Source organism: Bubalus kerabau, chromosome X, assembly GCF_029407905.1.
Source record: "Bubalus kerabau isolate K-KA32 ecotype Philippines breed swamp buffalo chromosome X, PCC_UOA_SB_1v2, whole genome shotgun sequence".
Classification (NCBI taxonomy): Eukaryota; Metazoa; Chordata; class Mammalia; order Artiodactyla; family Bovidae; genus Bubalus; species Bubalus kerabau.
Window position 1 is genome coordinate 88,700,401 of NC_073647.1, and position 25,125 is coordinate 88,725,525.

General features: G+C 36.1%; 1 protein-coding gene across 1 annotated transcript in view; it reads left to right on the top strand.

Moving 5' to 3' along the window:
* The window catches only part of LOC129640091 (fibronectin type III domain containing protein 3C1-like), a 75,223-nt gene that overhangs the window by 9,776 nt on the left and 40,322 nt on the right, over positions 1 to 25,125 (top strand). The window contains exons 5-21 of the mRNA XM_055565333.1: positions 11,097 to 11,427; positions 12,018 to 12,845; positions 13,416 to 13,468; positions 13,806 to 13,948; positions 15,681 to 15,740; positions 16,099 to 16,237; positions 16,753 to 16,806; positions 16,913 to 17,034; positions 17,119 to 17,293; positions 18,278 to 18,364; positions 18,590 to 18,728; positions 19,326 to 19,394; positions 19,800 to 19,918; positions 20,043 to 20,148; positions 23,320 to 23,426; positions 23,631 to 23,744; positions 24,747 to 24,896. Coding sequence (XP_055421308.1) covers positions 11,097 to 11,427; positions 12,018 to 12,845; positions 13,416 to 13,468; positions 13,806 to 13,948; positions 15,681 to 15,740; positions 16,099 to 16,237; positions 16,753 to 16,806; positions 16,913 to 17,034; positions 17,119 to 17,293; positions 18,278 to 18,364; positions 18,590 to 18,728; positions 19,326 to 19,394; positions 19,800 to 19,918; positions 20,043 to 20,148; positions 23,320 to 23,426; positions 23,631 to 23,744; positions 24,747 to 24,896 — 2,796 coding nt within the window. The remainder of the gene's footprint in view (positions 1 to 11,096; positions 11,428 to 12,017; positions 12,846 to 13,415; positions 13,469 to 13,805; positions 13,949 to 15,680; positions 15,741 to 16,098; positions 16,238 to 16,752; positions 16,807 to 16,912; positions 17,035 to 17,118; positions 17,294 to 18,277; positions 18,365 to 18,589; positions 18,729 to 19,325; positions 19,395 to 19,799; positions 19,919 to 20,042; positions 20,149 to 23,319; positions 23,427 to 23,630; positions 23,745 to 24,746; positions 24,897 to 25,125) is intronic.

The following is a 25,125-nucleotide window of genomic DNA, read 5'->3' on the forward strand; positions in this document are numbered from 1 at the left end:
ATCTCCTGTTTGACCACTGCCAGTTCGCCTTGATTCATGGACCTAACATTCAAGATTCCTATGCAATAGGCTGTAAGCATCGGACCTTATTTCTATCACCAGTCACATCCACAGCTGGGTGTGGTTTTTGCTTTGGCTCCATCCCTTCCTTCTTTCTGGAGTTATTTCTCCACTGATCTCCAGTAGCATACTGGGCACCTACCGACCTGGGGAGTTCATCTTTCAGTGCCCTATCTTTTTGCCTTTTCATACTGTTTATGGTATTCTCAAGGCAAGAATACTGAAGTGGTTTTCCATTCCCTTCTCTGGTGGACCACATTCTGTCAGACCTCTCCACCATGACCTGTCTATCTTGGGTGGCCCCACACAGCATGGCTTAGTTTCATTGAGTTAGACAAGGCTGTGGTCCATGTGATCATATTGGCTAGTTGTCTGTGATTGTGGTTTCAGTCTATCTGCCCTCTGATACCCTCTCTCAGAGCCTACTGTCTTACTTGGGTTTCTCTTACCATGGACATGGGGTATCTCTTCACAGCTGCTCTAGCAAAGCGCAACCGCTGCTCCTTACCTTGGACGTTGGATATCTCCTCACAGCCGCTGCTCCCGACCCTAGACATGGGGTAGCTCCTCTCAGCTGCCACTCCTGACCCTGGACGTGTGGTAGCTCCTCTCAGCCACTACTCCTGACCATGAACACTCTCTAGACTGTCTTGTAAATAATGCCTTATTCGTCTAATGAATTTGTATCTCTTCATATTCATTAATACTTCATTGCTTTTGTTTGTTTCTATACATTTTAACCAGTCTTAATTATCTACTACAATTGCTACTATAAAGGTTTCTGACAGTGTGTGGGCATTATTCCCTAAAATTACTTAGTATTTTTAGTTCAGTAGTATTTCATTGTCGGTTGTCAGACTACAATGGGCACTTTTTTAAAAATTCATTTATTTATTTTATATGGAGGCCAATTACCTTACAATATTGTGGTGAGTTTTGCCATACATTGACATGAATCAACCATGGGTGTACATGTCATGTGTCCCACCATCCTGAACCGCCCCCCAACTCCCTCCCCACCCCATTCCTCTGGGTTGTCCCAGAGCACCAGCTTTGTGTGCCCTGCTTCATGCATTGAATTTGCACTGGTCATCTATTTTACATATGGTAATATACCTTTCAATTCCATTCTCTCATATCATCCCACCCTCGCCTTTTCCCACAGAGTCCAAAAGTCTGTTCTTTACATCTATGTCTCTTTTGCTGTCTTGCATATAGGGTCGTCATTGCCATCTGTCTAAATTCCACATATATGCATTAATATACTGTATTGGTGTTTTTCTTTCTGACTTATTTCACTCTGTATAATAGGCTCCAGTTTCATCCACCTTATTAGAACTGACCCAAATGCATTCTTTTTTATAGCTGAGTAATAGTCCATTGTGTATGTGTACCACAACTTGCTTATCCATTAGTCTGCCAATGAACATCTAAGTTGCTTCCATATCCTAGCTATTGTAAACAGTACTTCAGTGAACACTGGGGTACATGTTTCTCTTTCAGTTCTGGTCCTTGGTGTGTATGCCCACCAGTGGGATTGCTGGGTCATATGGCAGTTCTATTTACAGTTTTTTTAAGAAATCTCCACACTGTTCTCCATAGTGACTGTACTAGTTTTCATTCCCACCAACAGTGTAAGAGGGTTCCCTTTTCTCCACACCCTCTCCAGCATTTATTATTTGTAGACTTTTTGGTGGCAGCCCACAATGGGCACTTTTTTAAACTTCCTCAAATGTTTATCAAGTACCTAAAATGGGCAGAGAGCTTTGACTCCTATAGAGATTAATAAGATATTACATGGTCTCAGAAATTTTATAATTGAGAATATGTCTTTTTCTATTGCTTGGCTGTGGAGATCAAGAACATAGTAAAGTCAATATGTGTATGTGTGCTTAGTCACTCAGTCATGTCCGACTCTTTGCGACCCCATGGACTACAGCTTTGCAGGCTCCTCTGTCCATGGGGATTCTCCAGGCAAGAATACTGGAGTGGGTTGCCATGCCCTCCTCCATAGGATCCTCCCAACCCAGGGATCAAACCCAGGTTTCCCACATTGCAGGTGGATTCTTTACCATCTGAGCCACCAGGGACGCCCAAGAATACTGACTGGAGTGGTTAGCCTATCCCTTCTCCAAGGGAACTTCCCTACCCAGGAATCGAACTGGGGGTCTCCTGCATTGCAGGCAGATTCTCTACCAGGGAAGCTCAAAAGTCAATATAATATGGTTTAATTCTAAATGGAATTATCTATTTAAGCAATGTCTAACAAAAATATAAATGTATGTGCCCTTTCATCCAGCAGTTCTACATTGAGGAATTTATCCAAAGATGTATTTTTATAAATGTGGAATAATAAATGTACAAGAATTATTTGTGTTTATTTTTGTGTATGGTGTTAAAAAGTGCTTTATTTTCATTCTTTTACAAGTGGTTGACCAGTTATCCCAGCACCACTTGTTAAAGAGATTGTCTTTCTCTTTTTTTTTTAATTTAATTTTATTTTATTTTTAAACTTTACATAATTGTATTAGTTTTGCCAAATATCAAGATGAATCCACCACAGGTATACATGTGTTCCCCATCCTGAACCCTCCTCCCTCCTCCCTCCCCATTCCATCCCTCTGGGTCGTCCCAGTGCACCAGCCCCAAGCATCCAGCATCGTGCATCGAACCTGGACTGGCAACTCGTTTCATACATGATATTTTACATGTTTCAATGCCATTCTCCCAAATCTTCCCACCCTCTCCCTCTCTCACAGAGTCCATAAGACTATTCTATACATCAGTGTCTCTTTTGCTGTCTCGTACACAGGGTTATTGTTACCATCTTTCTAAATTCCATATATATGCGTTAGAATACTGTATTGGTGTTTTTCTTTCTGGCTTACTTCACTCTGTATAATAGGCTCCAGTTTCATCCACCTCATTAGAACTGATTCAAATGTATTCTTTTTAATGGCTGAGTAATACTCCATTGTGTATATGTACCACAGCTTTCTTATCCATTCATCTGCTGATGGACATCTAGGTTGCTTCCATGTCCTGGCTATTATAAACAGTGCTGCGATGAACATTGGGGTACACGTGTCTCTTTCCCTTCTGGTTTCCTCAGTGTGTATGCCCAGCAGTGGGATTGCTGGATCATAAGGCAGTTCTATTTCCAGTTTTTTAAGGAATCTCCACACTGTTCTCCATAGTGGCTGTACTAGTTTGCATTCCCACCAACAGTGTAAGAGGGTTCCCTTTTCTCCACACCCTCTCCAGCATTTATTACTTGTAGACTTTTGGATCGCAGCCATTCTGACTGGTGTGAAATGGTACCTCATAGTGGTTTTGATTTGCATTTCTCTGATAATGAGTGATGTTGAGCATCTTTTCATGTGTTTGTTAGCCATCTGTATGTCTTCTTTGGAGAAATGTCTATTTAGTTCTTTGGCCCATTTTTTGATTGGGTCATTTATTTTTCTGGAGTTGAGCTGTAGGAGTTGCTTGTATATTCTCGAGATTAGTTGTTTGTCAGTTGCTTCATTTGCTATTATCTTCTCCCATTCTGAAGGCTGTCTTTTCACCTTGCTAATAGCTTCCTTTGATGTGCAGAAGCTTTTAAGGTTCATTAGGTCCCATTTGTTTATTTTTGCTTTTATTTCCAATATTCTGGGAGGTGGGTCATAGAGGATCCTGCTGTGATGTATGTCAGAGAGAGTTTTGCCTATGTTCTCCTCTAGGAGTTTTATAGTTTCTGGTCTTACGTTGAGAGCTTTAATCCATTTTGAGTTTATTTTTGTGTATGGTGTTAGAAAGTGTTCTAGTTTCATTCTTTTACAAGTGGATGACCAGTTTTCCCAGCACCACTTGTTAAAGAGATTGTCTTTAATCCATTGTATATTCTTGCCTCCTTTGTCAAAGATAAGGTGTCCATATGTGCGTGGACTTATCTCTGGGCTTTCTATTTTGTTCCATTGATCTATATTTCTGTCTTTGTGCCAGTACCATACTGTCTTGATGACTGTGGCTTTGTAGTAGAGCCTGAAGTCAGGCAGGTTGATTCCTCCAGTTCCATTCTTCTTTCTCAAGATAGCTCTGGCTATTCGAGGTTTTTTGTAGTTCCATACAAATTGTGAAATTATTTGTTCTAGCTCTGTGAAGAATGCTGTTGGTAGCTTGATAGGGATTGCATTGAATCTATAGATTGCTTTGGGTAGTATACTCATTTTCACTATATTGATTCTTCCAATCCATGAACATGGCATATTTCTCCATCTGTTAGTGTCCTCTTTGATTTCTTTCACCAGTGTTTTATAGTTTTCTATATATAGGTCTTTAGTTTCTTTAGGTAGATATATTCCTAAGTATTTTATTCTTTCCGCTGCAATGGTGAATGGAATTGTTTCCTTAATTTCTCTTTCTGTTTTCTCATTATTAGTGTATAGGAATGCAAGAGATTTCTGTGTGTTGATTTTGTATCCTGCAACTTTACTATAGTCATTGATTAGTTCTAGTAATTTTCTGGTGGAGTCTTTAGGGTTTTCTATGTAGAAGATCATGTCATCTGCAAACACTGAGAGCTTTACTTCTTCTTTTCCAATTTGGATTCCTTTTATTTCTTTTTCTGCTCTGATTGCTGTGGCCAAAACTTCCAAAACTATGTTGAATAGTAATGGTGAAAGTGGGCACCCTTGTCTTGTTCCTGACTTTAGAGGAAATGCTTTCAATTTTTCACCATTGAGGATAATGTTTGCTGTGGGTTTGTCATATATAGCTTTTATTATGTTGAGGTATGTTCCTTCTATTCCTGCTTTCTGGAGAGTTTTTATCATAAATGGATGTTGAATTTTGTCAAAGGCTTTCTCTGCATCTATTGAGATAATCATATGGTTTTTATTTTTCAATGTGTTAATGTGGTGTATTACATTGATTGATTTGCGGATATTGAAGAATCCTTGCATCCCTGGGATAAAGCCCACTTGGTCATGGTGTATGATCTTTTTAATGTGTTGTTGGATTCTGATTGCTAGAATTTTGTTAAGGATTTTTGCATCTATGTTCCTCAGTGATATTGGCCTGTAGTTTTCTTTTTTTGTGGGATCTTTGTCAGGTTTTGGTATTAGGGTGATGGTGGCCTCATAGAATGAGTTTGGAGGTTTACCATCCTCTGCAATTTTCTGGAAGAGTCTGAGCAGGATAGGTGTTAGCTCTTCTCTAAATTTTTGGTAGAATTCAGCTGTGAAGCGATCTAGACCTGGGTTTTTGTTTGCTGGAAGATTTTTGATTACAGTTTCAATTTCTGTGCTTGTGATGGGTCTGTTAAGATTTTCTATTTCTTCCTGATCGAGTTTTGGAAAGTTGTACTTTTCTAAGAATTTGTCCATTTCTTCCCTGTTGTCCATTTTATTGGCATATAATTGTTGATAGTACTCTCTTATGATCCTTTGTATTTCTGTGTTGTCTGTTGTGATCTCTCCATTTTCATTTCTAATTTTATTGATTTGATTTTTCTCCCTTTGTTTCTTGATGAGTCTGGCTAATGGTTTGTCAATTTTATTTATCCTTTCAAAAAACCAGCTTTTGGTTTTGTTGATTTTTGCTATGATCTCTTTTGTTTCTTTTGCATTTATTTCTGCTCTAAGTTTTAAGATTTCTTTCCTTCTACTAACCCTGGGGTTCTTCATTTCTTCCTTTTCTAGTTGCTTTTTAGGTGTAGAGTTAGGTTATTTATTTGACTTTTTTCTTGTTTCTTGAGGTGTGCCTGTATTGCTATGAACTTTCCCCTTAGGACTGCTTTTACACTGTCCCACAGGTTTTGGGTTTTGTGTTTTCATTTTCATTCGTTTCTATGCAAATTTTGATTTCTTTTTTGATTTCTTCTGTGATTTGTTGGTTATTCAGCAGCGTGTTGTTCAGCCTCCATATGTTGGAATTTTTAATAGTTTTTCTCTTGTAATTGAGATCTAATCTTACTGCATTGTGGTCAGAAAAGATGCTTGGAATGATTTCTATTTTTTTGAATTTACCAAGGCTAGCTTAATGGCCCAGGATGTGATCTATCCTGGAGAAGGTTCCATGTGCGCTTGAGAAAAAGGTGAAATTCATTGTTTTGGGATGAAATGTCCTATAGATATCAATTAGGTCTAACTGGTCTATTGTATCATTTAAAGTTTGTGTTTCCTTGTTAATTTTCTGTTTAGTTGATCTATCCATAGGTGTGAGTGGGGTATTAAAGTCTCCCACTATTATTGTGTTATTGTTAATTTCTCCTTTCATACTTGTTAGCATTTGTCTTACATACTGCGGTGCTCCCGTGTTGGGTGCATATATATTTATAATTGTTATATCTTCTTCTTGGATTGATCCTTTGATCATTATGTAGTGACCGTCTTTGTCTCTTTTCACAGCCTTTGTTTTAAAGTCTATTTTATCTGATATGAGTATTGCTACTCCTGCTTTCTTTTGGTCCCTATTTGCATGGAAAATCTTTTTCTAGCCCTTCACTTTCAGTCTGTATGTGTCCCCTGTTTTGAGGTGGGTCTCTTGTAGACAACATATGTAGGGGTCTTGTTTTTGTATCCATTCAGCCAGTCTTTGTCTTTTGGTTGGGGCATTCAACCCATTTACGTTTAAGGTAATTACTGATAAGTATGATCCCGTTGCCATTTACTTTATTATTTTGGGTTCGAATTTATACACCATTTTTGTGTTTCCTGTCTAGAGAATATCCTTTAGCATTTGTTGGAGAGCTGGTTTGGTGGTGCTGAATTCTCTCAGCTTTTGCTTGTCTGTAAAGCTTTTGATTTCTCCTTCATATTTGAATGAGATCTTTGCTGGGTAAAGTAAGTATGTCTTGCCATTCCCTTCTGGCCTGAAGAGTTTCTATTGAAAAATCAGCTGTTATTCTTATGGGAATCCCCTTGTGTGTTATTTGTTGTTTTTCCCTTGCTGCTTTTAATATTTGTTCTTTGTGTTTGATCTTTGTTAATTTGATTAATATGTGTCTTGGGGTGTTTCGCCTTGGGTTTATCCTGTTTGGGACTCTCTGGGTTTCTTGGACTTGGGTGATTATTTCCTTCCCCATTTTAGGGAAGTTTTCAACTATTATCTCCTCAAGTATTTTCTCATGGTCTTTCTTTTTATCTTCTTCTTCTGGGACCCCTATGATTCGAATGTTGTAGCGTTTAATATTGTCCTGGAGGTCTCTGAGATGGTCCTCATTTCTTTTAATTCGTTTTTCTTTTATCCTCTCTGATTCATTTATTTCTACCATTCTATCTTCTAATTCACTAATCCTATCTTCTGCCTCTGTTCTTCTACTATTTGTTGCCTCCAGAGTGTTTTTAATTTCACTTATTGAATTATTCATTATATATTGACTCTTTTTTATTTCTTCTAAGTCCTTGTTAAACCTTTTTTGCATCTTCTCAACCCTTGCCTACAGGCTATTTATCTGTGATTCCATTTTAATTTCAAGATTTTGGATCAATTTCACTATCATTATTCGGAATTCTTTATCAGGTAGATTCCCTATCTCTTCCTCTTTTGTTTGGTTTGGTGGGCATTTATCCTGTTCCTTTATCTGCTGGCTATTCCTCTGTCTCTTCATCTTGTTTAAATTGCTGAGTTTGGGGTGTCCTTTCTGTATTCTGGCAGTTTGTGGAGTTCTCTTTATTGTGGCATTTCCTCACTGTGTGTGGGTTTGTACAGGTGGCTTGTCAAGGTTTCCTGGTTAGGGAAGCTTGTGTCGATGTTCTGGTGGATGGAGCTGTATTTCTTCTCTCTGGAGTGTAATGAAATGTCCAGTAATGTGTTATGAGGTGTCTATGGTTTTGGGGTGACTTTGGGCAGCCTGTATCTTGAAGCTCAGGGCTGTGTTCCTTTGTTGCTGGAGAATTTGCTTGGTATGTCTTGCCCTGGAACTTGTTGGCCCTTGTGTGGTGCTTGGTTTCAGTGTCGGTATGGAGGCCTTTGATGAGCTCCTGTCAATTAATGTTCCTTGGAGTCAGGAGTTCCCTGGAGTCAGGGTTTGGACTTAAGCCTCCTACTTCCAGTTATCAGTCTTATTTTTACAGTAGTTTCAAAACTTCTCCTTCTATACAGCACCATTGATAAAACATCTACATTAAAGATGAAAAGTTTCTCTACTGTGAGGGTCACTCAGAGAGGTTCAAAGCGTTACATGGAGAAGAGAAGTGGGAGGAGGGAGTTAGAGGTGACCCAAATGAGATGAGGTGGAATCAATAGTGGAGAGAGTGGGCTAGCCAGTAGTCACTTCCTTATGTGCACTCCACACCTGGACCGCTCAGAGATGTTCACGGAGTTATACAGATAAGAGAAGAAGGAGGCAGGAGACAGAGGTGGCCAGAAGGATAAAAGGGGGAAATGAAAAGGAGGGAGACAGATCCAGCCAGTAATCAGTTCCCTAAGTGTTCTCCACCGTCTGGAACACACAGAAATTCACAGAGTTGGGTAGAGTAGAGAGGGGTTAGGGAGGAGATACAGGCGACCTGGTGGAGAAAACAGAGAGTCCAAAGGGAGAGAGAGCAGTAAAGCCAGTAATCTCGTTCCCTAGTGAAAAATGGGTCCTGAAGATTGGGTTCTTAAAGGTACAAAATTGGTAACAAATACATAAAAGCAAAAATTAAAAATCTAGAGTAGAGTTTGGAATTTCAAAAATGTGATGTTAATGAAAAGAAGAAGGAAAAGAAAGAGAGAAAAAACGAACAAAGAAAAACAAACAAGGTTGTGAAAATTATAAAGAAACTACAGGTACAAAATTGATAACTATTGTCTTTCTCTATTGCATATTCTTGCCTCCTTTGTCAAAGATAAGGTGTCCATAGGTGCGTGGATTTATCTCTGGGCTTTCTATTTTGTTCCATTGATCTTTATTTCTGTCTTTGTGCCAGTACCATACTGTCTTGATGACTGTAGCTTTGTAGTAGAGCCTGAAGTCAGGCAGGGTGATTCCTCCGGTTCCATTCTTCTTTCTCAAGATTGCTTGGCTATTCAAGGTTTTTTGTAGTTCCATACAAATTGTGAAATTATTTGTTCTAGCTCTGTGAAAAATACCATTGGTAACTTGATAGGGATTGCATTGAATCTATAGATTGCTTTGGGTATTATACTCATTTTCAAAAATAAACTCAAAATGGATTAAAGATCTAAACATAAGACCAGAAACTATAAAACTCCTAGAGGAGAACATAGGCAAAACACCTTCCGACATAAATCACAGCAGGATCCTCTATGACCCACCTCCCAGAATATTGGAAATAAAAGCAAAAGTAAACAAATGTGATCTAATTAAAATTAAAAGCTTCTGCACAACAAAAGAAAGTATAAGCAAGGTGAAAAGACAGATTCAGAATGGGAGAAAATAATAGCAAATGAAGCAACTGACAAAGAATTCATCTCAAAAATATACAAGCAACTCCTGCAGCTCAATTCCAGAAAAATAAACGACCCAATCAAAAAATGGGCCAAAGAATTAAATAGACATTTCTCCAAAGAAGACATACAGATGGCTAACAAACACATGAAAAAATGCTCAACATCACTCATTATCAGAGAAATGCAAATCAAAACCACAATGGGGTACAATTTCATGCCAGTCAGAGTGGCTGCGATCCAAAAGTCTACAATAAATGCTAGAGAGGATGTGGAGAAAAGGGAACCCTCTTACACTGTTGGTGGGAATGTAAACTAGTACAGCAACTATGGAGAAGAGTGTGGAGATTCCTTTAAAAACTGGAAATAGAACTGCCTTATGACCCAGCAATCCCACTGCTGGGCATACACACTGAGGAAACCAGAATTGAAAGAGACACATGTACCCCAATGTTCATCGCAGCACTGTTTAGAATAGCCAGGACATGGAAGCAACCTAGATGTCCATCGGCAGACGAATGGATAAGAAAGCTGTGGTACATATACACAATGGAGTATTAGTCAGCCATTAAAAAGAATACATTTGAATCAATTCTAATGAGGTGGATGAAACTGGAGCCGATTATACAGAGTGAAGTAAGCCAGAAAGAAAAACACCAATACAGTATACTAATGCATATATATGGAATTTAGAAAGATGGTAACGATAACCCTGTATGTGAGACAGCAAAAGAAACACAGATGTATAGAACGGTCTTTTGGACTCAGTGCGGGGGGGGATGATTTGGGAGAACGGCATTGAAACATGTATAATAAACATCATATAAGAAACGAATGGCCAGTCCAGGTTCAATGCAGGATACAGGATGCTTGGGGCTGGTGCACTGGGATGACCCAGAGGGATGGTATGGGGAGGGAGGTGGGAGGGGAGTTCAGGATGGGGAACACATGTACACCCATGGTGGATTCATGTTGATGTATGGCAAAACCAATACAATATTGTAAAGTAAGAAAAAGAAAAAGAAATTTAAAAAAAAAAGAATTATTTGTTATAATACTGTTTGTAATCACAAAAGGCTGGAAACAACCCACAAGCCTGTCAATGGAGGACTGTTGAAGTATATCCATTTAATAAGATAATGGGGAGCACTAAGCAAATAAGCAGCAATGCAAAAAAAAGAGGGGGGGGAAGCCCTATGTATGATATAGAAAGATCTTCAAGTTATATTTCTACGTGTAAAAAACAAACTACAGAATGTGCAAATAATGCTCCCTGTATGTAAAAAGGAGAAAAAGCAAGAATCTCTATTCTTATTTGCTTGCAAGGCATAAAGAAATTCTGGAAGTTTTCATAAGAAACCAAGAACAGTAGCAATCTACTGGAGGGAAATAAGGTTTAGGAGGGAAACTCTTCATGTATTTTTTATACATTATGGTTTTAAACCATGACAATATATTATCTATTGTCAAAAGTTATATTTTTAAAAAATGTACAGAAAAGGAAGAAATATCTTGCCTCCCGCTTGACATAGTTTTACTTCATTATTGGTGTTTGATCCTTTATGGTTTTACAGCACAGAATAAAAATCTAAAACATAGTAGGAAAATGCTGATTTTTATGGATTCTAATATGTTTATGACTCTGTTTTCCGTCTTAGGTGGTGGAAGAAAATGGGATTCGAAAAATTATCATTGTGCCTCAGACAATCGACTACTACACGACCATGTCTGCTCCTATACAAGTATCACACTTCACAGCACCAACTTTTATGTATCCACAAGCCACTCAACTGATATATCCCACATCTCAAGGGGAATTTCTGCCACCTTACATTCAAGAGCCTGTGCCACAGCAGCTGCCACCACCACCACTGCTGCCACCACTACCACTGCTGCCACCACCACCACTGTTGCCACCACCCCCACTGTTGCCACCACCACCACTGTTGCCACCACCCCCAGCAGCATTTATGTATCATGAGCAACATGGTAGTATATAATATTCTTAAACAGGGGAATTTTTTAGTTTGTTAAAATTAACAGCTGTGGGCAACTATTAAAATTTTAAAAATAGAAGACATATTTCAGTAAATGATTGCATTTCATGCATATATATTATAATGGATAATAAGAGGCATTGGTTTATGTCTTATGCAAAATGCCCATAAACAGAATTTTCTATAAATTTTTTGTACTTTGACATAGCATGTGATTTATGATATTTATTTTACTGACTGGATCTATAGAATCATATTGAAAAATCATAAAAGAATGTTTTCATTATTAATGGCATACAGTGGTATTATAAAAGACACATTATAATCATCTTAAAAACCTTAAAATTTGGAAGTAAAGTTACTCCCTAGGAAAACACTATCTGTATTTGCTCATGTTTTTCTTTCTGTATATTTCAGTACCTAATAAATACACACATTAACCTAACATCTGTATTAAAGCAAAGTAGATTTTTTTAAGTAAAGCATGGTTTATGAGTGCTTTTGGTGGTTTGAAAAAGATTTTAAAGATTTAGAGATATGTAATTATTGTAATTATTAGGCAGTATTTGTTATTTCTTTTAGAAACCTATTCCCATGGAACAGCTAATTATAACCAACTTGATGAAAGGGCTGGTAAAATGGAAGAACATATGAAGAAAGAAATGCAAGAAAGCCAGATTGATGGACACAGAAATAGCTGTATGATTACCAACACCTCACTGCTTTTGAACCAAGCTAATGATTATTCCAGTATTCCTGGTACTTTGAGCACTTACACTGTGGACTATGCTCCAAGCACCTGCACTGCTGACAGTACTTCAAGTACCTACACTGTGGACAATACTTCCAGCACTTACACTGTAGACAATGTTCCATGCACCTACACTACCAAAGACACTTGGAGTACCTGCACTGTGAATAATGCTCTGAACATTTACACTGCTGACAATACTCCCAGTACTGACCCTGTTGACCACCCTCCAAGCACTTATATTACTGACAATACTCCCTTGAATTCTTCCATTGACCATGCTTCTAATATTTCCACCACAGACACTGATCTGCACCCTTCCACCAGTGAAAATAGTGTTCAGAGCCCTTCCAGCATTAATTATGCCTCCAAGACTTCCACCTCTGACAGCACTCCCACACCACCACCTATTGACAGTACTCCAAGCTCTTCCATTCCTGACAGTGCTCCCAACCCTCCCATCTCTGAAAGTGCTCCAAGTATGTCTGCCACCGATGTTGCTCTCAATACAGCCAATGCGACCAGCACTTCCAATGCTGCTAGTGCTCATGTTGAAATTAGTCATGGAAACAAATGCATCAACCCAGGAAGTGAAGACATCAAGCAGAAACCAGGTGGAAAACGAAGCAAGAGTCCATCATCAAATACTGCAGAAAAAGGTAAGGTGAGGATTTTGGTTTTGTCACCAGTGAACAGACATCCTAATGTTAGGAGTCTCAGGGCATTTTAAATATCTAGGTGCCATTTTCTGCTTCCATTTCTGGTTGCCTTTTTTGTACCCTTACTTCCCAATTCTTAATAAAACCACAATTAGGCTGCCTTTTTAAATTATGGAGAAATGACCATCTTCATACAAAACATGTCAGGTATCTTATATACATATCACATAATTTTTTCTAGTTATCTTCCAGTAAAACATTGAAAATTACTCTATCATCCTAAAAAGTTCACATGATTTTATTTTATTTTTTTTTATTTTTAAACTTTACATAATTGTATTAGTTTTGCCAAATATCAAAATTGAGGACTTTAGTTCACCTTTTGTTAGAGTTTATTTAATGGCATACGTTTTAGACTGCTTTCTTATTTTAAAACTTTTAATGTAAAATGCTAATAGGTGTTAGTAGATCTCTTGGGGATGATATATTTGTAGTTGGGTAATGGGCATCTACCTTTATCTTGTTTTTGCCAATGTAATATTTTGTTTTGGGTTGCTTTTCTACTTTTAGAATGCAGAACAGAACATGGAAAGTCTTGCTGTTTCAGCATTGAGAAACCTGTAGTAAGTAACTAAAGAGAATATTTAAGTATTTATTTTCATTTGCTTTGTCACTGTAAAACATGAAAATTCACTGATATTGTTCCCTAGCACAATTTTAATTTGAAGCCTTTACCTGGATATAATTTCATAATCTTCTTTAGCTGTTAAGTACATAAAGATCCAGTGTGGCATTGTTAAAGATAATATTAATGGCTCATTGTTTAGTCACAGTATTTAAGCACCTAATATGAAAAGAATGATATACTTAGCATCAAACAAGGTTTAGGGAAAGATTACCCCATAAATTACAGATTATAATTTTTAAGTATCCTACTTGAATTCTTGTTATTTGTTTTAGGTTTCTGATATTCAGACAAGCTCTGCTGTTATTTCATGGAAGACACATGGCTCTGAGAAATGCAATCATACTAAATCTCCTGTAACATTTGAATTAGAAATATCTAACAGTGGTAAAAATGGAAAATATATAAATGTATATATGTAAGTCTCTTTTTAATCATCTCTCATTTCTCATAATTCAATTCAAATATGCTCTCTAAACCTTAGCTTATACCTAAGCTAAGTACTAAAGATTTTTCTGCAGTTTTTTTCAAGCTTTGGGTGTAATTTTCTACAAAAATAGTTTTATAAGTGGTGGTAGGTTGCTGGGTCGGTTCACAAAATTCACTGAACCATAGGTATTTTCGAGCTGAAGGGAACCTTAGATATCAACTGCTCCATTCTCTTCAGTTTACAGATGTCGTATATGACAAGTTTAGACTTGGGAAAGAAAGATTTCCTCTAATTCTCCCTTCTCTTTTTTCACTTAAGGAAACATGATGGTAGGCCTTTATGTACACAAGAGAGGTATTTGCATTGCAATGGAAATATAAGACTCGGGCTTTCCCAGGAATTTCATTACAGGAGCTCATTATAATGCAGAACTATGATAGCATAAGGAGAAGGAAATGGCAACCCACTCCAGTCTTCCCGCCTGGGAAATCCCTTGGACAGAGGAGTCTGGTGGGCTACAGTCCATGGGGTTGCAAAGAGTCAGATATGACTGAGCGACTGAGCACTTGGCACATGGTAGCAGGAGAATGAGTTTAGGTATGTGCTTAGAAGATAGAAACAGGACTAGAGAGAATACAATGGAGGACACAGTAAGAGCATAACCAAACACTTCCAACACCTTCTCAACTGGATAGGGACATGCAATCTGAAAGAGAACAAGCTGAGAGAAGCACAATGGAAAGGAAATCCTACATAGGAAAGAAAGAGAAGTTCTTTTGCCTACTAAACAACTAAGCAAGAAATAAGTCAGAGATCTCGAGCTGTCTTACAGCACTTTAAAAATCATAAACATCTTAAATTTTATTTGCTAGAATTTATCATCTTTATTCAGAGACGAAGTGAAAATTTAAATGTAATTATGTAAAGTTTTATTTCTTTTATAATTAACAACTAGAAATTTTAATTTAAAAATTATAATACACAATCTTCTATATTGAGTACAGTGATGAAAAGATGTAAAATGTGATGAAAAGCTATGTATAAAATTAAGTTTTGCATGAATTTACATAATAGTCTTTTTCTGGTATTATGTATTCCACAAAAGTCATTGTTTTTTATAAAAATATACTTTGTCTATTCCTCTTATCACCCTACAACCTTGAGAGACCTTCGCTTAGAAGCATAGGTCTTTGCTTAGAAGTAACAATCTTTTAGCTCTTTTCAGAGGCTATTTCAGGGTTTAGAAGCTCAGGAAGCTCCTTGAGGTGGTAGAGTACACCAAAGTACTTATGAGTATTTACTCAGGAAGATGTAGGTATAGGAGCACAGCCACTTTATCCACTGTAGCAGATAGGTGGCCACCCCCAAAAGACTGCTCTGTGTGAACAAATAAATTGCATGATGCACAGTGTCTTTGAGGCTTTTCATATGAACATAATTTAAAATAAGCTAGTTAAAGACAAATCTGTATTATTACAGTGTGAAGAAGCTGTAGCAATAAAATAAAATTCCACTTCCTAGAGGTATATTAACTTGGCATGCAAGTAAAGAATTTTGAATTATTAATATCACATATTTTGCATTCTTATAAAATCTGTTAAAGTTATCTAAACTTAAAGGAGAATTGTGCTTCTTTATCAGTTGAATATATAAGATTAAGATTGTTACTTAGCTTTTAAATGTGTGTGAGATCTGTTATAATCAAAGGTTATCTCCACAGCGGTGATGAATTTACATTTACTCTACTTGATCTACAGCCATTCATGGCCTATTTTGTAAGGTAAGTACTCCATCCTACACAACCTCCCTCCATCATATAGCCAGTCCCACTCCTGAGTCTGTATCAGTTCACTACCTATGATTCCTATAGTCAGTCTTGCTACTTGCTAACAGAGTGGTCTTTCATTCAAGTTTCAAAACAAGCCCCTACAAATCCAGCATTAGTTCACTTTCTTTCATTTAAAACAGGTAAGAGGGTGGTTTGGGAGCCATTATTTGCAAAGATACAGCTTCGTTCAATTGGAAAATTTTTTATTATTAGCTCCTAAGAAATGTATCTGGAAACTCAAGTGTGCAATTTAGTACATATGTTAGGATAAATATTTGAATGCTTACAACAATTGTCATTACATTTTTAGAATTACAACTGTAAGAGGCTCAGCACACAGAACTGTGTCTAAAGTGGTTAGCTTCACAACTCCAGGTTTCAAACCAGACCCTCCACTTGCACCCAAACTGATTAACCGATCCAAGAGCAGCCTGAATTTACAGTGGAAAGTAAGGATTTTACTGCCAAAAGTACCTCAAAATGTTTTTTAATTTAAAAACATTCTTTCTACTTTGTCTTGAATGTTAAATATGAAATTTTGCATGCTTCATCTGACCTATTTCCCTAGCACTTTTCCATCTCCATAATCATCTTTCTCTTTCTGTCTATATAAAGCATCAAGTAAATGATAAATGTCAATCAGAATTTCAATAACTAATGAAAGTTGAAATGTCAATTTCTATAACCTAAATACATTTGTAATTGTGGCTACCAATAAGTCTTCCTCTCAATTTACTTTGAGTACTAACTTTCTTCCTTGCATAAAATTTAGGAAGCACAACAAAACATAAAATTTGGCATGTCCTATAGACTGTAAAAAGTACATTTTAGCTTTAATATCTGAATTACTTCAAAAATAAAATGCAAACAGATTAATTTTACAGTGATTTACTTTAGTTGTATATATGTGTGTGTGTCTGTGTAAAAATAGCTCATCATAATTTTATCTTTCTGATATTTTTAGGGTTCCAATGGTAATGGTTCCAAAATAAACAGCTTCTTTTTGGAATGGGATGAGGTAAGCAGTTTTACTTTTTTAAAGCACTTATTTGTAAATTATTAATATTATGAATTTTTATTTGAAACATTTTATAATGTTCTAATATTTTATATATATTATTAAGGGCAAAGGTGAAGACTTCAAAAGTTGCTATATAGGAACCATGAAACAGCACAAGATCCTTAAACTGAATGCTTCTACAAAATATTCATTCAGATTAGCTGCAAAAAATAAGTTCGGCTTGAGGTACATTGAACTACTACAATATTTAAAAGTCTATACTTCAGTAAGAACTTGAAACTAATTTTTCCGTCTTCATTTATTTTTCAGTGATTTCAGTGAAATAGCAGTCTTCCATACATCAGGAATTCTGCCTCCAACACCTTCACCCCCTAAGCTGAAAGAAGCAGGAATCTGTAATTTGTCCCTAGAATGGTGTGCCCCAACTAACACAAATCCAAATGACAGTCTTACTTATGTACTAGAAATGGAGGAAGCAGGATTTGTAAGTTTTTCTTTCATATCCTTTAGTCTTCAACTTCAGTCTTAGGTATATTTTATATGCATTTTACTCTGAAAAAAATAAGATTTTATTAATTTAATTAACTTACTTTGATCAAAGTACATGATTCCTGAGTCTCAGTGTTCTGGATGGGACCAGTGCAGAGCCAAGGTTAAGCAAGCCTATACAGGAAGATCTTAAGGTATCCAAGTCACTACAAATAAGGTAGAAGCAGCAACAGCCGTAACAACAGAACAGAGACTCAGAGAAGTGTGTTAGTTCTTCAACTTTGCACCTATCCTGGACAAACTTGCATGGTCACACAGCTGTCCTACATACTTCACCAGGGCAAGCCATTTCCTCATCTCCCTGAATCTTTGATGTGGGTGGAGGGCAAATTGTTTCATTCCATTCCAAACTTTCAAGTCTATACTGAATAGACTAGTCAACTTAAAAAGCAACTGTAACTTTTATGTTATGTATATTTTACCACGTTTTAAATAAAACAACTAATTAGATTTTTTGTGTAAGTAATATGTTAAGTGTAAGTAATATGTGTAAGTAATATGAAAGTGCCTTCATAGGCCTTTACAGAGAAGTAAAATACGCTACCTGTCCAGATAAGCCTGGATCCCCTAAAAAACCATATATAAAGGGAAAGATCCATGCACACAGAGTAAAAATTGGATGGGGTAAGTAATGTTTTTCTATTGTAAAACTTACTCTAAATATTAACTATTGAAAAAAAAATCTTCCTCTAATTGCCCTCAGCTTTACAAAGTAGTAAAACATTAAAACATTATCTCATTACATCCTGAAAAAAGGAGCCCTTTAAAGTAGAAATTATCTCTATTTTTTTTTATACAGAGAAACTGAATTTCAGAGTCTAAGGGGCTTTCTCAGGACCACCCAGATGGAAAATAAGTTGAAGTTGGAACTGGAACCCAGGCCTATCTCATTCCTAAATCCATTGTCTTTCATTTCCAGGGGTTAGGTTTTAAACCTCAATACAATGGAGAAGATCTTTCATGCACTATAAGAAATCTTCAGAGAAGTACTACATACAAATTCAGGGTATGTGGCTATAATGTATAACTTGTATCATATTTTAATATAAAAGTATACACTTCACTAAAGATAAAAATGAGTGTCCTATGGGGTTGAAATGAAACCTTTTTGTATTTAGTTCTCAGAAATTTTCAAGTAACTTGCTTTACAGTGTTATTTACAAACTGCACATTTTCAAATCACACATTTATTTCCAATGGTCAACCAAAGTATTCTCTTCTACTCAAGCAGATCTTTGCCTGCAATGCAGAAGGAAGAAGCAACCCCAGTAGAGAAGTAAAATATGCTACCTGTCCAGATAAGCCTGGATCCCCTAAAAAACCATATATAAAGGGAAAGATCCATGCACACAGAGTAAAAATTGGATGGGGTAAGTAATGTTTTTCTATTGTAAAACTTACTCTAAATATTAACTATTGAGAAAAAAATCCTCTAATTGCCCTCAGCTTTACAAAGTAGTCTCTTAATCATTTGTATATTAAATATTTTACCATATAAATGTTCCATTATAAACTATGTTCTTTTTTCTAGTTCTCTATTACTATCTCATTAATTCATATATGAACAAATTACTGAACTTTATATGAGCCTTTAAAATTATGGTTATTACAAGTAAGATTATATCTAATATAGAGGCTGTAATTAGGACACCCTGATGATAAATATCAACTTGACAGGCTATTATACAAATTATTTTGCCTCTAAACTGGAAAAATCCACTTTAAGGTACATACAATTAGCATTTCAGTCTCTTCCAAAGAACTTTAAAAAGTTACTTAAGTAACATTCTAACAATGTAATTTGATTATGCTCTTATGATCTTTATTAATATCTGAATATTAATATCCTGTTAAGTTCCATGTTTGCATTTTTCTTCCATGAAAAATCTTACTTTATGAGATAGCATTGCAATGAAAGACTTTTAAGTTTACTCAAGAATAATTTTAATTTTATTTCTCTTTTTCAGAACCACCCGAAGATAATGGTGGGACAAACATTTCAAGTTACAGTTTAGAAGTTAGGGAGAATTTGGATGGTAAGGCATCATAATTTTTTAATGTTTCATTCTGAAATAATTTTAGACTTTCCTAGAAGCTGCAAAAAATAGTATAGAGAATTCCCATGTGCAACCTTCACTTAGCTTCTCCTAATATTAATATATTAGTGCAATATCATAGAGCAATTATCAAAGCCAGGAAATTGTCACTGGTATAATACTATTAACTAAACCCCAGAACTTACTTGGATTTCTCCAGGTTTTGATAACAAATCATATTTACTAACTGATCTAGTATGATTTTATGGTTAATTCTATGGGTAATATAATTAATTACTGTAAGTAGGTGATTGGACAGTAGTTAACTTCCAAAATGGTATATACATGAGATAAGATTTAAAAGCTACCTATAAAAATTGGACAAATTTGCTTCTATCCCTTCAGTGAATTTCTGGAACATAATCTACAATGGAACCACAAGGGAATTTCTATACAATCACCTGCAACCTGGTACTACATATAAATTAAGAGTCTTTTGCACTTCACCTATAGGCCATAGCCAGGTGAGAAAAGAGAGAAAGAAAAGTTTTTAAATTGAGTATTGAAATGAATTCTATAATATTACTAAACGTTTTACAAAATTAAACTTGAATTCAGTAGCCATAAGGTACTTTGTATTTTTCTTAGCCTTCAGATATATTGACTGTTCAGACACCTAATCTTTCTCCTGCATCTTGCCGTCCTCCACCCTTGAATGGTAAAGTGCAGTCCAAAGAAACCAACATCCAATGCAGTAAGGCTTCTTCTGTGATTTGAATTACTGACTTAAATTTCCTGTTTTGTAACTTCTGATTTTTATATTGATATATTCAGTTGGCCAAAAAGTTTCTTTGGTTTTAAGTAAAAATTAAAGACACATTTTTCATTTTTACCAAGAACTTAATTGAACAACATGTTCACAGTTTTGTTCCACTGCCTTCTGCCATTTTTCAGGCAACTTCATAACTCCATCTTCCCAAAACTTTCTTTTTGAGCAAAAGACTGTTCCAGGTGCCTTTTACAGTATTCCAGGGAATTGAAATTTTTTCTATTAAGAGAATTTTATAAACACTGAAATAAATGGAAATCTCAAGGTGAAATGTCTGGTAAATATAGCAGATGAATTAGGACTTCCCTGACAAGCTGTAACTGTTTTTGCCTGGTCACCAAAAAATGTGCAGTCTTGTATTATACTGATGGAAGATTATATGTTTTCTGTTGATTAATTCTGGTGCTTTTCATCAAGTGTGGCTTTTAGTTGGTCTAATTGAGAGCAGTACTTATTGGAATTAATCATTTGGCTTGCCAGAAGGAGCTCATAATACAGGACTCCCTTCCAATCCCACCATGTACACATCACCTTCTTTGGATGAAGATGCCTTTGGTGTGGTTGGTAGTGGTTCATTTCACTCAACTCATGATCTCTTCCATTCCACATTATTGTACAGTATCCACTTTTCATCATCCATCACAATCTGTTTTTAAAACAGAATGTTTTCATTATGTTTAAATACAGAATCATGTGAGGAATTATGATCAAGAAGGTGTTTTTCTGCTTAACTTTTGTGGACCCCAAACATCAAAGTGATTAACATAACCAAGCTGGTGTGATTTTCAACACTTGATTTGGATATTTGGAGTATGTCAGCTATCTACCACGTGGTATATAACATTGATTGTTCTCAATGTTTCAATTTGATCCCTATCAACTTCAGCTGATCTACCAAATGTGGAGCATCATGGAGGAAGAAATCTCAAACAAGAAACTTCACAAACCACTTTTGATATGTTCAATCAGCCACAGAATCTTCTCCATATACTTCACATATCTTTTTTGGTGTTTTTACCTTTTTTGAAATAATAAATCATAATATGCTGAAATGTTGCTTTTTTTCTTCCATCTTCGACATTAAAATAGCTACAAAAACTCACCAATTTCATTGTCTTATTAAATGCATGCTGATATGATAGCTGTTACAATACAAGCTTACAAAATTGTTTTCAATGAAGTTAAAGGCAACTAAGCTCTTGTTCAAGCTGGTTTTAGAAAAAGCAGAGGAACCAGAGATCAAATTGCCAACATCCATTGGATCATCGAAAAAGCAAGAGAGTTCCAGAAAAACATCTATTTCTGCTTCATTGACTATGCCAAAGCCTTTGACTGTATGAATCACAATAAACTGTGGAAAATTCTGAAAGAGATGGGAATACCAGACCACCTGACCTGCCTCTTGAGAAACCTATATGCAGGTCAGGAAGCAACAGTTAGAACTGGACATGGAACAGCAGACTGGTTCCAAATAGGAAAAGGAGTATGTCAAGGCTGTATATTGTCACCCTGCTTATTTAACTTATATGCAGAGTACATCATGAGAAACGCTGGGCTGGAAGAAGCACAAGCTGGAATCAAGATTGCTGGGAGAAATATCAATAACCTCAGATATGCAGATGACACCACCCTTATGGCAGAAAGTGAAGAGGAACTAAAAAACCTCTTGATGAAAGTGAAAGTGGAGAGTGAAAAAGTTGGCATAAAGTTCAACATTCATAAAACGAAGATCATGGCATCTGGTCCCATCACTTCATGGGAAATAGATGGGAAAACAGTGGAAACAGTGTCAGACTTTATTTTTCTGGGCTCCAAAAGCACTGCAGATGGTAATTGCAGCCAGGAAATTAAAAGATGCTTACTCCTTGGAAGGAAAGTTATGACCAACCTAGATAGCATATTGAAAAGCAGAGACATTACTTTGCCAACAAAGGTCCATCTAGTCAAGGCTATGGTTTTTCCAGTAGTCATGTATGGCTGTGAGAGTCGGACTGTGAAGAAAGCTGAGCGCCAAAGAATTGATGCTTTTGAACTGTGGTGTTGGAGAAAACTTGAGAGTCCCTTGGACTGCAAGGAGATCCAACCAGTCCATTCTAAAGGAGATCAGTCCTGGTGTTCATTGGAAGGACTGATGCTAAAGCTGAAACTCCAGTACTTTGGCCACCTCATGCAAATATTTGACTCATTGGAAAAGACTCTGATGCTGAGAGGGATTGGGGAAAGGAGGAGAAGGGGACGACAGAGGATGAGATGGCTGGATGGCATCTCCAACTCGATGGGCATGAGTTTGAGTGACCTCCGGGAGTTGCTGATGGACAGGGAAGCCTGGCATGCTGCAATTCATGGGGTCACAAAGAGTCAGACACGACTGAGCAACTGAAATGAACTGAATTGAACTGAACTGAACTGAAGCTCTACTAGAGCCATCTTACAGAAAATAAATGAGCATTTTGGCCAGCTCAATATTAAATCTATTAAAACAGAATAAACGGTTTTCTTTTAGTGCAAAATCAAATAATGTCTAGAAAGTTATTTCTTGGTAATTAAAATCAGAAAAAATTTAAATGGGAATTAAAAAGTTAACTAACACAAATTGGTATAATTTGAACTTTTTGTTACTTTAGCATAAAGTAACTTTTATATGTTTAACATATCTTCTTAAATTATATTGTGTTTTTAAGTACCATCCTTAAAATTTGCAATTTTTAAGTTAATTTTGTATATTTTTCAGATAGTAGGAAGTTGCTAAATAACACAGGGAGCCTAGTCTGGCACTCTGTGATGACCCAGAGAGATGGAATGAGGGTAAAGAGAGAGGGGAGACAGCAGGAAGGTATACATATGTGTGTGTGTGTGTATATACATATATATATATATATATATATATACACACACATACATATATGTACATGCATAATTATGCTGAAGCCTGTCATGCTGCAGTCCATGGGGTCGTGAAGAGTTGGACATGACTTGGCAACTGAAAAACATATAATTATGACAGATTTGCATTGTTATATGGCAGAAATCAACACAAAAATTGTAGTTTTTCATCCATTAAAAAAGAAAAATTTAAAAAAATGTATATTTTTACAGACAATTCTCCTACAAAAGGAAACTCTGAAGCACTTACAAATGTCAAAAAGGCAAATGGCAACCAAGATGATGCACAAGGGCACTCTGGCTCAGAAGTGAGATGCACAGTGAGTAAATTCATTCCTAGAGAATTCAGTTTCTGGTTAAAAGCAACAAATAAATCTGGGGAAACTAAATTGTTCAGCTAATCATTTGTAGTTCATTTCACTTTGGATGAATACATGCTTCTACTTCTTATCAAGGTGGGGAGTGAACATACCTGCACAATCATTTGTATGTCTGCTTATTTGTTTGTTTGTGTTTATTTGTAGTCTGGATCTCATTCAGTGACATGTGAAACTGCTCCAGTCCCAAGCCCTCCTACTCAATGTGGTATACCTGTTCTAACCTGCAAGAGTCCAACCTGTGTTGTTGTTAGTTGGGAAGTAAGATCTCAGTTTATTAGTTTTGATGATATAAAAGCACAGTAATTGGTTTAGAAATTGCTTTTAAAGTCTATAACTCCCCAAGGGTTCAGAGTCTAGATTAGGGTTCCATAAATCTTGGACCATGATTTTAGAACACACCTAAGACCTGTTGCTAGTGCTATTAGAAAGGCAAAGGCTATAGTAATCCTGCTTTCCAAATCTTATATTTTTGAAGGATAATAAATTTAGAAAACCAAAGATACAATCAATATGCAACCAATTGAATTTTTAAAACTAAAATAAAAGATAGTAAAATTAAATCTATTTATAGTTTTTTTAAAGTTTCATTGGGAAACCTCTGGTAGTTTGTTTGCATATAACCACAGTATGACACATAAGAAATGTGACTGTGAAGTAATGAAGATTTTTTTTTAAATGTACATCCATTTGAATATCTTCCCCTTCAAACTAATCAAACTCAAAAAGAATTGGCCTAGTTATTAAGCCCCCTAGGTGTCTTTGATTTTTTTCTTCCCTTTTCCCCAAATTCTAGTAGAGAATTTTTAGCATTAACAAAAAAACCTTTAGTCTGATAATAATAAATGATTACCTATAATGAAAGAGAATGCAAAAATATAAAGAGAGAGATATGAATCACTTTACTGTACACCTTAAATGAACACATTATAAATCAACTATATTACAATAAAAAATGTTAAAAATAATAATAAGTGATTGATCTGTTGACACCCCTGTATAAAAGCCAGACAGTACTGGGCTTTGTGTTTGATCCCACTAGTATGTTGAATTATCCAATCCTTTCTCTTAATTTTATTTGAGCCATTTAACATTAATTACAGTGTTCAACATTATGTTTATTTCTGTACTTGTCTATATTTCATTCCATTTAATAGATTATAGGCTTTGACACTGAAAGGATCATATTGTTACTTTCCATAGTATTGAGTAGTGACTCCTTATAAAAAGAGCTAAATTTTTTGTTTTTGTTGCATTTTTCAGATTCCTGTAGGTAATGTTGCTGAAATCACTGATTACAGATTAGAGTGGGGACAAACTGAAGATTCAATGCACTTGATTTACACTGGCCCTTGTCTGAGCTATGAAGTTAAAGGTCTCATTCCTGCCACTATGTATTTTTGCAGAGTTCAGGTAATCCTAACAGTTCTTCCAATGTAAGCAAAGTATTAAGCTATGTTATTCACATTCATAATATACCATTTCCAGTGTAAAGACCAGAAGGGAGTCTTTACAGACTTCCAAATCTTAAATATTCATCATATCCAGCAACAACATTCTGGGTTCCTTTACCTTGCTTTTAAAGCCTCACATGATCTGGCACCTACTTTCTCTTTTTAAATTTATTTATTTTTTAATTGAA